Source organism: Haliotis cracherodii, unplaced genomic scaffold (assembly GCF_022045235.1).
Source record: "Haliotis cracherodii isolate W230 unplaced genomic scaffold, xgHalCrac1.p SCAF_23, whole genome shotgun sequence".
Taxonomy (NCBI): Eukaryota; Metazoa; Mollusca; class Gastropoda; order Lepetellida; family Haliotidae; genus Haliotis; species Haliotis cracherodii.
The window spans coordinates 9,639,522-9,654,257 of NW_027266279.1; the positions used below are offsets into that span (position 1 = coordinate 9,639,522).

A 14,736-nucleotide genomic window follows, 5' to 3' on the forward strand; every position below is an offset into this window, starting at 1 on the left:
GTATCCCAATTGCATGGATCGATGCTCATGATGTCAATCATTGGACTGTCTGGTCCAGACTCGATTATTTACAGACCGCCGTCATATAGCTGGAATATTGCTGAGTGCGGCGTTAAACAACAAACCAACCAACCATAAAAAGGCACAGAGAATAACAGTATATTGATTTGTCCGGTTCTTCTTAGCAATATTAGCATTTAGACTGGAGTAATCACAACATGCTTACAACAACCTAGTTTATCCACTTTATAATACGACTCTTGCTTAAAAGAGAATTAAATTTGATTAAATATGTTTACAACATTCCTCAGTGAAACTTTCAAAAAGTCTTTTGGTAGACATGTTCAGGGACCCGTGAAGATCCAGGGTAGAATAGATCGTGAGAGGCAACTGACGGGATCGGGTGATCAGGCTGGCTGACTTGGTTGATGCATGTCATCGTATCCCAGTTGCATGGATCGATGCTCATGATGTCAATCATTGGACTGTCTGGTCCAGACTCGATTATTTACAGACCGCCGTCATATAGCTGGAATATTGCTGAGTGCGGCGTAAACCAACAAACCAACCAACAAACCTACTCACTCGTTTGACAGTCTCGTGCTGAGGGTCCCGTTTTCGTTATACGTCAAACACATTGATATACGTCTCTCCATACGTTAATAAAAAGACCGTAAATATTCTTAGAATTATTTTTATTTTCCATTTGACTTATATACAGTAACAATATGTAAAAAGCACATGTTCAACAAATTTCGTCACGATGCTGATATACAAAGACAATGAACAAGAAAAACTTTGGGAAAAACATTTATACCCAACACTCTTCTGACCAGTTGCCACCAACCTGGCACACGACGCTCCATTATTCTCAGGAATAATAATAATAATAATAATAATAATAATAATAATAATAATAATAATAATTCTTATTATTATTAATGATAATAATAATAATAATAATAATAATAATAATAATAATAATAATAATAATTCTTATTATTATTATTAATAATGGTGATGATGATGATAATAATAATAATGATGATAATAATAATAATAATAATAATAATAATAATAATAATAATAATTATGATAATAATAATAATGATAATAATAAGACATCCAGCGAAACCTCGTTTACTAGAAATCCTTTAATTCAATGTATCGTTTCGGAAAAGGTATCTTTATACTCCAAACGTGATCTGCATTGAAATTGTTATACTAGTATACTCCTCTTCTCTCGAACTGTGCATAACTCGATGTACTTTCGTAGTCCCTAGGTCTTTTAAAATAAGGAGGTTTTGCCGTACGCGCGAATTCGTTAACATATTTTGGAGCAAATGTTTTCAAATGTTAAAACTTAAAATGTAAATACGAAATGCTGGGACATAGTCTACAATGTCTACATCTTAACACGTGAATATGATTCAAAGAATATATTATACTAATATTTTTTTTATAAACACTCCACAAATTTCAAGAAACAAACACATTTGAGGGCAAGGCCATGTCTGGTTGAATAAATCTGAAAGATACCCTGCTTATTTAGATATACTTTTGTTGTGATTTGAAGCCAAACATACTTAATCGCTAACGACAACACTGTCCACTCATGTACACCGAATTACTATTAGGTTCAAGAAGTCGTTATCCCAAAGCCTCGAGGCTCCACAGCTAGATGTAGCTTAATGGCAGCATTGTTACCGTGTCACAGTGAAAAAACACCCAATGCCCGTAGACCGTAGATAAGTATTTGAACAATATACTTGCATGCTTAAGTAGAGTAGAATGTGCCGTTATTGCGTCCCAAAGCGACCATACATAAACGTATTTAAAATGAGAACGGTATCATACGAGAAAACGAAACAAAACAAAACAAGAAAACACTGACAATTGCAATAAAAATGCATTCAGTGTCAGCTTAAATAAATAAATAAAGTCAATCATATCGGAGTTCTGTGCCAAGTGATTTTGATTAGGATTGTGTGCATGGACATGAATTTGAGAGTTATGTAGATTGGGGCGCCAGGATGCGATGAAGATGTGATTATGATTATTTCTGCTGGCACCATAACCGCACTCGTAGTTTTCAAAATGCGCTGAGCCCTTCCGACCTCTGCTCTGCATACTTCAGACACATCAATCTGACACACTGTGATATAACTGAAATACCGTCCAAACCGGCGTTTACCCGTGAAGATCCGGATCACAATAGGTCTTCAGCAACCCATACTTGTCGTAAGAAGCCACTAACGAAATCGTGTGGTCAATCTAGCTGTCTTGATTCATGCATGTCATCTTATCCCAATTGTGTAGGTCGATGCTCATGATGGCAATCACTGGATTGTCTGGTCCAGACTCGAATATTTACAGACCGCCGTCATATAGCAGGAATATTGCCGAGTGCGGCATAAAACAACTAAGAAACAAATCAAAGCGTCGTTAAACCATATCACTCACCCATCCACTCCTCCGTTCTAACATCACTAGGAGTCCAGACTATCTACCCGCTAGTCAGCCATGACAGTATGGCAAATCTATGGTACAGTACACATGTTTGGGGTCGCTAAACAAATCTGTTCTAAATACTTCCATTCTACAACTGAAAATTAACCTGACCAGCCAAACCGTCATGGAATTGTCTTGGTACTCCGGCTCAACAACAAGTGGTATCACAGTGCAATGTCAATATATACCAAAGGTAGGAACACAGTTACTATACAAATAAACTTAAAACAGGTAAGGAATTATAAACAATTGAAAACCATCACGACCGTGACGTTCTGCTATCACAGTAATAATATTTCTTGGGGACAGTTAAGAAATTACAACATATGGACGTCTTGACCGATTTGAAACATAACGAACTATAGAGTGAGTGAGTATTGTTTTACGCCGCTTTTAGCAATATTCCAGCAATATCACGGCGGGGGACACCAGAAATGGGCTTCACACATTGTACCCATGTCGGGAATCGAACCCGGGTCTTCGGCGTGACGAGCGAACGCTTTAACCTCGAGGCTACCCGACCGCCCCAACGAACTATAGACCTGTGATGTTTATGTCACTGGAAGAATACATCACTTTTACCAATTTTGCTCGGTTGTAAATTTAGATATGAAGTTACGTAAATGTATGTAAATTCACACAGACATTTACGTGAATGTGTGCAACTTAGGAATTTACAATTCTTCTAATATGTAAAATATGTAAATTAAATTTACAATTGTTTATGAAATATGTCGCATTAAATGTATATGTTAAATTTACAACAATTGTTCCTGCTTGTGAAGACGATATTTGTAAACATTCTTCCAGTGTAAGTTCGGGAGTTTGGGGCGCGTGGTCTCAGTTGCCACTACTTGCTGTGAAGAGTGGTGTCCCTTAGACAACCAGGCTCCGCGGGGCGTGGGTAAAACTCAGAGGTTCGCCCCAATTATTATATTTGATCATCAACATCTTACCCTGCTCGTGGGTTTCATCAAAGTGTACTTTGTTCGGCCTGCTTTCAATTTGTACATTCCTACCACATTTAGATGACCCCTTGATATAACTGAAATATTGATAAAAAGGTGTTAAACCTGCTTATGTATGTATAATTATTCTATATGCACAAAGCACGAACACAAAATCAGCACTATATTAGTCAAATGAAGTTAGAAAATCTGTTTTTCGTGTGATTCCGGGTATGTTTTCTCCCTCCTCCAAATGGACGTGTCACATTTAGTGATGAATATACTTATAATTTTAAACTTTTGTCAATATTTCAATACTTATTGCGAACTCAAACTTCGTTTAAGACGTAAATTGAAGATCCTTATGGCTTAATATTGCTGCTTCGGTTGTCCCGAAATACGCTTAGTTTCCCAGAGCTTAACCGGTAAAAAAGGTTTCACCGTATTTGGAAAGATTATTGGTCATGGTAATATTAATGTCTTGAATTATATATAGGGACCCATCTCACTGGATAGAAGAGTCACATGGGGTCATTGTCCAGTGAAGCCCCGATCGTTCCCCGTTCAGGAAATCTGCCGTCGTCTTCACACGTGACATTCGTCAATTCGGGTAGTTGTCAAACCGGACATGCTTTTGTCCGTCGAATCTTACAGGAAAAGATGGTCCTGATTATCGAGTTTCTCTGAACAAAGATTTCGGGTAATATCTATAACACAGGGATTGGGTGCGGGAGGTGAATGCATCACAAGGCAACGACGAGAAGCTGATATGGTTTTGGTGAGCCTGACTCTCAGTGGAATATCATCACATACCATTATTACTCAGTGCCACGTCAGGTTGACACGATGGGCGCTCAAAGACGTTTAAATAAATATGAAATGACTAATTGTCAGGTAAAGCTGTATTCACATTTTGCCCACGTCACATACCGGAAATGACACTGAGCATGCGCCATATTTTTACAATGTCACCCATCCCTGGTCCGCCTTAGTCATGTCATGCGCAGAATCAACGCTGTATTTGAACGCTCCGAGTCGGTGTTGTTGATGCCATTAGCTACCGTGTGTTTGGCATTGGGCATGACAGCCATCTTTAACAAGTCCATTAGTGTTCTCCTGAAGTCCCTACTCATAGCGCAGTACAGCACAAAGTTGACGCCATTGTTTATAAGGGCTACCATATCCATTAAATCACCAAGCGGAATGTAAACATTCTTGAAAAATCCTTTAGACGTCACACTAATGATGATGAGAATTCCTTGTGGAAACTCCGTGATCAGGAAAAGGACAATCACAATCAGCAACATCCGGGTCGTTCGTGAGTTGTCTAGGGGGCGCTGCATCGTGGCGGAAGTGCAGGAAAGTCGTCTGCGTTTGTGACGCAGCTTGGATTTGAGAGTCCAGACGAGCAGTCCTCCGTAGACTACCATCAAAATACACGGCAGCAGCTTCGCTAACAGACTGTACATCCATAAATTCAACAGAACAACTGGCTTAACGTCCGACGTTCCTAGTCCGAGGTTTTCAAAATGGTAGATTGTTTCGTTGTTTTCATTCAAAGAATGTGTCAGCTTGTTCGTCATATAGTTCGGGGTAAGGCCTACAGCGGATAATACATAGATCATTACAACGGCAATCCTGGCGCGGACGAGTCGTCGTATACGAGTTATCGCCCCTTTGGCAGGAGAATAAATATGCTTGTATCGAAAAATAGCAAGGGTAACACCAAGCCAGATTGAAACTGTGTGGGTGGCAGCGGAGAAGTTGATATGGAACAAAATGAACTGCATCCATCCCTGGCTGTTCTTCTCAGGGGACGCTTCCCACGGCGGATACACACAGTAAAAGTGGATAGCAAATGGGACGTATGACGTCATTGTAAGTAGATCCGACACGGCCAGCCACGTAAGGATACAGTTAATAGGCGTTCGCATGTGCTTCTGGGAAAGGACTGTGATGTTGATGAGGTTCATTGGGATCCCGAACACACAGACAAGGATGCTGAGATAGCCATGGACGCCCGTGTACCATTTGTAGAAGGACACGAGCGTTTCACTCTTGTACGGTTCGTATTCTGTCAGGTTCGACTCCATCCTGGTTCAGACAAACCACTCACGTGCTCTCTGAAAGGACCAATAATACATTTAACACGTTATAATCATTTTTCGTAAAGTTACATACAAAATACATAGGTTAAACTTAAGTTTTTTTGTTTTTTATAAGCCGGTCAAGTGAGCGAGTGAGGGTTGGGTTTAACGCCGCTTTTAACAGTATTCCAGTTATATCAGGGCGTGTCAGCTTAATGTGGGAGGAAAGCCCGAAGTAATGTAGATCTCAGACGTTTACCACTTCGGTGAAACCCACGAGCACGAGAATGGTGCTGACAAACCAAGCAACATAATAGAGGCGGACCGGGATTCGAACCCACAATCATAGTTTCTGGCGTGCCCAAGGGACGCAACTCTGCACAGCGAATCGCGGCGCCCTAGAAGACTGGGCCACCCGTGCCCCCCAAGCCGACCAAACGGAATGTCGGGAAAATGTTTAATAATGAGCTCACACGCACTACAATATTGTGTACGTGATGCCGCTGGTGACGTAATATTCATTATTCTACCATGAATTACTCGATGCTGATTGGTCAAACAGATGCTACTTAATCACAATAAACTTCCTCTGATTGAAACAGCTGGTTTAACGGCCGCATCCAGCGCGGAAGCTAATATTTATAGAATAGTACTTTTTCAGGCATTGTCTGTTGGCATATTTAAATAATTATGTCTACAATTACAGGTTACAAAATGCAGAGTTGCGGTTACCATCAAAACACGATAGAAATCTAGAAAGAGAATGTATTTTAGTTCTGGGTACAATAGAGAACTTGGAATTTGGCGCTTTGATATTTTCGACTGTGACGTCATATCTTTTGCGTCACAATGAGCGATATGACGTCATAATGGTGACGTATGGTATAGAACGAAAGTTTTGCAAAGCTTGCTTTGTTTTCTATAGGGATTCCCATCTCATGTCAGCTTCCCAAGTTGCCGTGCTTATATGCTTTCAATGCCTGTATATTCGAGTGATGTTTTACGTTGTAAACAAACTGCTTGAGCATATACAGTGCCATATTTTGTTTACAGACTGTTACTTCTTTGAGTGGCATTTAGAAGTTAGAATGGTAACTGAGACAAAATTGTTATGGATGAGCAACTTCTTTGTAATTTGCTCATCCATAACAATTTTGTCTTAGTTACAGGTTGTTGTCGGTGATTCCGAAATTCAGATAGACAACCCACTCAAAACACATGCCGCTTCACTGAATATATTTCACCAAAGTGTTTATTTCCTAATTGTGACGTAATGTGAAATGACAGCAGATAATGACGTCATTAATTACGTCATGGCACTGCTTCCTGACAGTAAAGAAACTATTTTCTTTGAAGCTATTAATCATTCACGTCACACTACCGCGGTTAAATTGAATGTATACCCATTTAAAATGACTCAATCGTCCTTATACTTGAAATAGCTTTACATGAATAATGCATTATGAGATCGTCCAGGGAGAATTTGTTACTCAGAGAATGTTGATGGGAGTTTGAAGTCAGGACAAACTGGCATGTCAAGACAATTAACTATTTTCGACACGATCGTATTTGCAAAGCTCTGAGTTCTGTTCACAATAGTATGGTATTATTAATATTTAAAAAAAAACCAATCCAAATCTCTTATTCACATGTGAAAATCATTATTTCGTGGATTTAGCAGAGAACATGTCAACCTCGTCAGGTTTATTGTATTTCTCGCCATACTGGTTAACGATGCATTTGAATATTTGAAATTTGTGGCCTATAACGACTTGATCTTTGCAACAAATCGAACACGTAGGTGCAGTTGACTAGATGCGTGATAGTATAACACGTTTTTGAAGTATTCCAGCCATAGCCTACCAGACTCCATGTGAACCATTGAATTGCCTTTGCATGTGTTTGTGATGGGAGCCACCAGCGGGGCAGGATACGCTCACCTTTTCGCGAATACTTACTATCATCACCATTTGATAGTTATTAATACAAACATGATCATGATATTGTTGGAATCGTACAATCGACTTTTGACAGAGATTTCTTATGAATATGGTTTTGTGTCGCTTTTATTCTTCATTTATCGTACATGGAAATTCGAGATTTCTTATGAATAGAGAAAGGGTTTTGTCCACACATTGTACCGATGGATGGGATCGAATCCGGGCCTCCTTTGGACTTCCCAAACCCCTAAAGTCTGATATTAAAATTGGTTACCAGATGTAATTGTCTGACTCTAATAGTGTTGGTGTTATTCTGCGATCTGACGGCACTTTAATCTCAGGTGTTTGAATGAACAAAAGAAGAGAGTTCTACCGCAAATTCACCAAATCGTTCATGTGTACATGGTACAAAAACATAGTTTGTTTATTTTTGGTAACTCCTCACATATCAATAACCTTATCAATATGCCTTTGCATGTGTTTGTGACGAGTGTCACCGGTGGGGCAAGATGCGCTCACCTTTTCGCGATCACCTGGTATCGTCACTATTTGATAATGATTCATAAACACATGCTCATGACATAGTTACATTTTGGCTGGGCCTACGAGTCTTTGCCTCGTCCTATCAAAATCGCGCACCGAAATCGAAATCCGGTTCGTAAACTGTCGTGTATTTCGTTCAATTGCAGGATTTGCAAAGCATGTGCACCGCAAACTCGTTGTCAACAGATAATTTCCAAACTTTTTTCATGGTTTAAATCAAGGTGTTCAAGTAATTGGATGCATTTCGCGATGTAAGACCCGTTTTATCACAATATAGGTCCTTTTTATCGATCAGATCGTCCTGACTGAGCGCCACCATTTTGTGTGAAGCAAACGCAAGTGATACGAGAGGTGGAATCTGATTGGTCCACAGGAGAGGCTTAGAAGGGACATAACTGGTAATAGCCACTGGTGGCGCTACGATCGAGCCCAGTAAATCCAGCCTTGTTCGGCAAGGGTGGAAACTGGACTTTTAAAGTCAGTTAACTCTCTTGCCTGGGGAAGATGACCCGATCCATTTAGTCTCCTTTCACGTCAGTCATATAATGCGGGGTGATGTGGTCTTATTCTAATCTGGAATCCGGATTACCTCCTATTTATACACGGAATATTGTTGTTTATGCATTTGAGTCAGACTACCTCAAATTTCAAAACACAGAAGGTTTATCTCCTAATTTGATACCAGGTAATTTAACATTTGAAACCCCGATTTACATGACGATCTTAAAGAACAAGAAACAGATTGCTGAGGGTGGTTACAGTAACATACAAACAAAACAATAATGTGACTGTTTTATAATATTTATAATTCGTTGAAGGGGCGGTCGGGTAGCCTGGTGGTTAAAGCGTTCGCTCGTCACGCCGAACACCCGGGTTCGATTCCCGACATGGGTACAATATGTGAAGCCCATTGCTGGTGTCCCCCGTCCTGATATTGCCGGAATAGTGCTAAAAGCGGCGTAAAACCATACTCACTCACTATTTCATTAAAGGATGACGAGTCATTTAGTTTGAGCAGAGCACATACAAAAGAGATATTTCCATCATAAAATACACGTCGTTTTATACGTCTGTAAAATATTCATCATTCTCTTGAAAGCGGTTTTGTTTTCAATTCAATATCAATTAAAAAAAACAAAAAAACGAGAGTGTGCCGAATTATAGGAGCTGTTCGTATCCATTTTTAAATTAATGTATTATACTTGTTCTTCTTCTCTTCGACTGTTGCAATGAAAACCATAGCTACCGTTTTCCACTATAGAGCTGTTGACATTTAGACAGTTCATATGGACAGCCTATTGGGTAATGAAAGCTCTCGTAAAACCAGATGCTTCTTATCTGAACTGCCCTCGGAGAATATTCTTCAAGCAAAGTAGAATCAGGATAGCTAGTCAATAAACACGCACTCAGTGGTCGTGTTCAGTGCGAACTGTTGATCTCTCTCTCACTCTCTCTCTCTCTCTCTCTCTCTCTCTCTCTCTCTCTCTCTCTCTCTCTCTCTCTCTCTCTCACACACACACAAGAGATGTGGATGTGTAAATGTGGATGTAAATATTGGTTGGCAGGTTATGATACAGCAGCTTTTTGTCTATTTGTGTGTTTATTTGATGTTTAACGCCGCACTCAGCAATATTCCAGCTATATGACGGCGGTCTGTAAATAATCAAGTCTGGGATATCTGGGCTATTGCTCGACATGAAGGGCAATTTGACTATTGGAAAGTTAAAGGCATCCCTCTTGTCATACAGTCCTGTGGAGAGTTTTTGTCGCTGAATCATTATGCGTAGATCTAAATAGAAAAGGGAGTGATTGAGTGAGTTGGGTTTAACGCCGCTTTTAACAGTATTCCAGTCATATCGCGGCGTGTCAGCTTAATGTGGGAGGAAAGCCCGAAGTGATGCAGGTCTCAAACATTTACCACTTCGGTGAAACCCACGAGCACGGTATGGTGCTGACAAACCTAGAAACATAACTGGGGCGAACCGAGATTCGAACCAACAATCATAGGTTTCTGGCGTGCCCAAGGGACGCAACTCTGCCCAGCGAATCGCGGCGCCTTAGACGACTGGGCCACCCGTGCCCCCATAGAAAAAGGAGGCGGTCTCACTGGTCGTCTTTATTTGTAGTTTAGGTGGGTAAATCAGTGGAAGGTAATACAGTTCTAAAATGACATACTGATAATTTGTTACTAGGCATGACACCCTCCTTCGATTATTCATGGAATGATTTTGTTTAAATTTAGCTTTTGTCAGAGCCACGTTCCACAGAGATATTTCATCCCTACGATTGCCGTAAGTGAGTTAGTGAGTGGGTATGGTTTTACGCAGCCTTTAGCAACATTCCAGCCATATCACGGCGGGGAACACCAGAAATGGGCTTTACACACTGTACCCATTTGGGGAATCAATCCCGGGCCTTCGGTGCGACGAGCGAACGCTTTAACCACCGGGCTACCCAACCGCCTCTGACTACTGGTCAGTCAATGTTAACGTATGGGAGCTACGATCGTCTTAACGATAAGATCGCTTTATAGGACGGGATTACTACATTGTCTACAAGTCCTTTCTCTATTTTCTATCGAGCGTTCTTTACAACTATTACGCAATGTACAAAACCTTCTTGTTAGGATCATTACGTCTGCGTCTATATTTTTCAGATCATTTACAACCATGAAATATATGAAATAAATGATGGATTACATTTTTTTTATTTACATTGCAATAAAACACCAATAGTGAAATGGGGGGCACGGGTGGCCCAGTCGTCTAAGGCGCCGCGATTCGCTGTGCAGAGTTGCATCCCGTGGGCACGCCAGAAACCTATGATTGTGGGATCGAATCCCAGTTCGCTCCGATTATGTTTCTAGGTTTGTCAGCACATACCCGTGCTCGTGGGTTTCACCGAAGTGGTAAACGTCTGAAACCTGCATCAATTCGGGCTTTCCTGCCACATTAAGCTGACACGCCGCGATATGACTGGAATAATGTTAAAAGCGGCGTTAAACCCAACTCACTTAATCACTCACCAATAGTAAAATATGATTATGTGTAAACGAAGCTAACATGAATACAACTGAAGTGTTTTATTAATTTATGATATAGACATTACTGATAACAATAGCCAAAATACACGTCAGTGCTCGTTTGTTGTTTAACGCCACACTCAGCAATTTTCCACACATGAGAGGCCGGCCTGTAAATAATCGAATCTGAACCAGATAATCCAGTGATTGATATTGCTAGCAACCTTTCCTCGACTTCCAACGACGCGCAATCAACCAAGTCACCGAGCCTGACAACCCGATCCATTAGGTTCCACTTGGGAGTTTGCTAGGGACTTAGAGACTTACCCCACATCCTCTCGGGGTTCTCATTAGTGCAGCTTGTAGCCAAAAAAACCTCGACACACTTGTGTTTTTTGTTTGTATTTAATGCCACAATCAGTAATATTCCAGCTTTAAGGCGCGGTCTGTAAATATCGAGTCTGGACCAGACAATCCAGTGATTGGCATCACGAGCATCGATCCACGCAATTGGGATCGATGACATGCTTCAAACCAAGTCAGCGAGCCTGACCACCCAATCCCGTTAGTCGCCTCTTACGACAAGCATAGTCGCCTTTTACGGCAAGCATGGGCTGCTGAAGACCTATTCTACCAACACACTAGACAGGACACGCTTACCACTTTCGCGAACAACAGATTTTTTATGATCCGTTCATATACTTTTCCCCACTATTTTGCAAAGGAATCTGCTTCGGCAAAAAATCGTTATATACACAGTTTAAACCTTTTCTGAGAATGTATTTATTTATATAGTTGATTTAATCCTTTTTGAAAATATTGTCCTCAGACAAATATTGATTCCACTGTCGTTAGACAGAACTGCGATTTCCTTCACACATCAAATCGATGCATACACATTGTACATATACACCTTTTCGCAAGCACCTGCTTCAAAGGTTTGGAGCATCATATATAAAGATTTCATTCACACATCAAAATCAATGCAATCGCGTACAGTGGTAACTTCAGTACAGTTTTGATGGTTATATATTGTATATATAGTTGTATAAGTTATTATATAGTAAAACATCTTTTAATGATAAATACTTTTTGTCTTTAGGAAACCTATGTTGGACAAATATTGTTTCACCAATGTGTAAATGACATTATTGTAATGATGACTGAAGTCAGAACACAAAATTGTGTTGTCAGTTATAGAAAAGAAGTGTGTTTTTTTCTATACTATAAAGGCACCATTTGTAAACAAACATGATTTTTGTTCATATGAACATGTTATAAGAAATGAATTGGTCACAACATCCAAAATCCCCACAGGGAACACCTACTTGTGCAACTACTTCTATACTATTTTCACCCCAAATAAAAGCGTAAAAACGTTTTCCATAATCATAAAAAATCTCAGCTAAAAGTAGAGTCCATTGTATGAATCCTACTATAGCACACAACAAATCCTCACCGTAATTACAGAAACGTTCCATCACCTCGCCCCGTGCACACTAGCTCCATGGTTAAGAAACAAGCAGCTCTACGAAAATCCGTCTTCACCAACACCCATACAACATATTCCAACAGGTCTCTACAAATATCCATTAAGTGATCACAAAATCCTGCGTTCCCGGACAGTCGGATCCTCTGGCTGTTACACGTATAGATCCATCCTCGTCCACTGATTGTAAGCCGTGCAGTAGCGTTGGTACTCACAGCGTATACACAGCTGCTGGATTGGACCAATGGTGAAAGGGGGCGCCGCGCCTTTGATTCGTCTTGTGTTTATCCCTGGTAGTCTGTGGGAAGAGAAGCGTCTTGAGAGACGGCTGGTGTTGTTGTGGGTAATATATGTCAAAACATGACGAAGGAAAAGGCCAATGTCACGTAGTATATAATTAGCCAGGACATTTCATCAGAACAAGTATTTGTCGAGGTGAAAGATTAAAAGCGTTTCTCGCGAACACCTGGCGTCATCACTATTTTACAGGGATTCATAAACACATGCTTATTGTGTAGTCAGAATCGTGCCATGAACTCTGTTTTTAGCAGAGTTTTCTTATGTTTTTTTGTAGACAATTTGAGGCCATTTCCAAATCAGTGACAAAAATTATGTCAGATGCAATTCCCTTTTTTCACATGTAACATATATTCCAGTGGGTTTTTTTTCAAGTGAACAACTGACTTGTCTTTGCACTGTCTCAGTAAGATATTTATGGGAAATAGTCATTTGCGTGGCGTCTATGGCGAGGCAGCTCGCTGTGAAAAATTGCATCACGAAGACTCCAGCTATTTTGAATACACGATTCGTTCTGATTACCTGTCACAACCAGACCCGGCTCATGTTTCACGCACGTTGTAAACGTGTACAGCTTGTGTCACTTCAGGCTTTCCTCCCACATTAAACAGACACCTAGACCGCCTCCGTGGTCTAGTGGTAGAGCGTCCGCCTGGAAAGCGGAAGGTCCGGGGTTCGATCCCCGGCCGCGTCATACCAAAAGACGTTAAAAGATGGTACTTGTTGTTACCCTGTCTGGCGCTCGGCTTTCAGGGGCTAAAAAAGGACTGGTCGGCTCGGAGTCAGTATACTGTGTCTGAGTGGGGTATTCATGTTAAACTGCAGCATGGTATCTCAGTGTGCTAGCACTATAAATCGGCATCAGTCCGGACTAGTACAAGCAGCCACACACACACATACACGTGCATGCCCGTTGCTATATAAGTGCAATAACCTTGGACGCAAAGTTAAACCCCATTTCACCTCACCTCACCTCACCTAAAATCATGTTCAAAGCGGCGTTAAACCCAACTCACTCACTTATCCCATAAATGATTTGCCATCCGAACCACTATACGACTTTTATATGACTATATGCCACAAGGGGACATTTCCAAATTAGACGCATCAGTCAAAAACTGATGTCAGATGCATTTCCCTGTTTTGACTTGTTCCATAGTTATATTCCCGTAGTTTGTCCGATGGACAATCAACTTTTTCTTGCATGTGTTTGTGAAAGGTGCCACCGCTGGTGGAGGCTACTCCATCTTTTCGCTAGCACCTGGTGTCATCACTGTTCGATAGTGACTCATAGACACGGACATTTCTCATGATAAAGGAAAGGGTTTTTTTGATCGCACATTGAACCACTACCAGAAAAAAATGAATTTGTGACAAAAAGAACAACATCAGTGTTTGTTTTTAAATTAATTTGTATTTCTTGTTATAATGAAGAAAGGGATCTATTTGGATCCAGTTTGATGCCAGTGTATTGTCATTATATCTGCGAAATTTCTCCTTAATAAACCAACGGGCAAAAGGAACGCCACAAACAATTTTCTGGTCTAAAACAAATCAGACGCAAAATTTAGTGGCAGTTCATGTTAAATTATAAAAAAACCCAATTATTTTAAAACGGTATTTGAAAATGACGAGATAAAAAAACATGTACTTGAAGTTCTGCAGACACGTTTATCATACTGGGTGCACTGTCCAGTATTCGATCACACCCACAGAATCGACGTGCTTCACACATGGCTCAGTATCTGATGTGACCCCCTCCAGCCACGATGCAGGCCCTAACGACGTCGAACTGAGTACACGAGTCTCCTGACATCCTGATTAGGGACCCTACGCCATTCTTCCTGCCAAGGCATCCCTCGTCAATGGCGGCTGTTGACGTTTCCGAATCCTGCGTCCA

General features: G+C 40.6%; 1 protein-coding gene across 1 annotated transcript; it reads right to left on the minus strand.

Moving 5' to 3' along the window:
- Positions 1-1,133: 1,133 nt before the first annotated feature.
- LOC139471606 (G-protein coupled receptor dmsr-1-like) lies at positions 1,134-12,793 on the minus strand. The gene is made up of 2 exons (XM_071253986.1): positions 12,510-12,793; positions 1,134-5,581 (listed from the first exon to the last, which is right to left on the minus strand). Exon 2 carries the CDS (start codon positions 5,549-5,551, stop codon positions 4,451-4,453), a length of 1,101 nt encoding a protein of 366 aa, XP_071110087.1. The 5' UTR covers positions 5,552-5,581; positions 12,510-12,793; the 3' UTR covers positions 1,134-4,450.
- Between the last annotated feature and the right edge of the window lie 1,943 nt (positions 12,794-14,736).

Excerpts from the sequence above, each read along its gene's own strand:
- LOC139471606 (XM_071253986.1), bottom strand. The coding sequence starts at position 5,551 with ATGGAGTCGAACCTGACAGAATACGAACCGTACAAGAGTGAAACGCTC.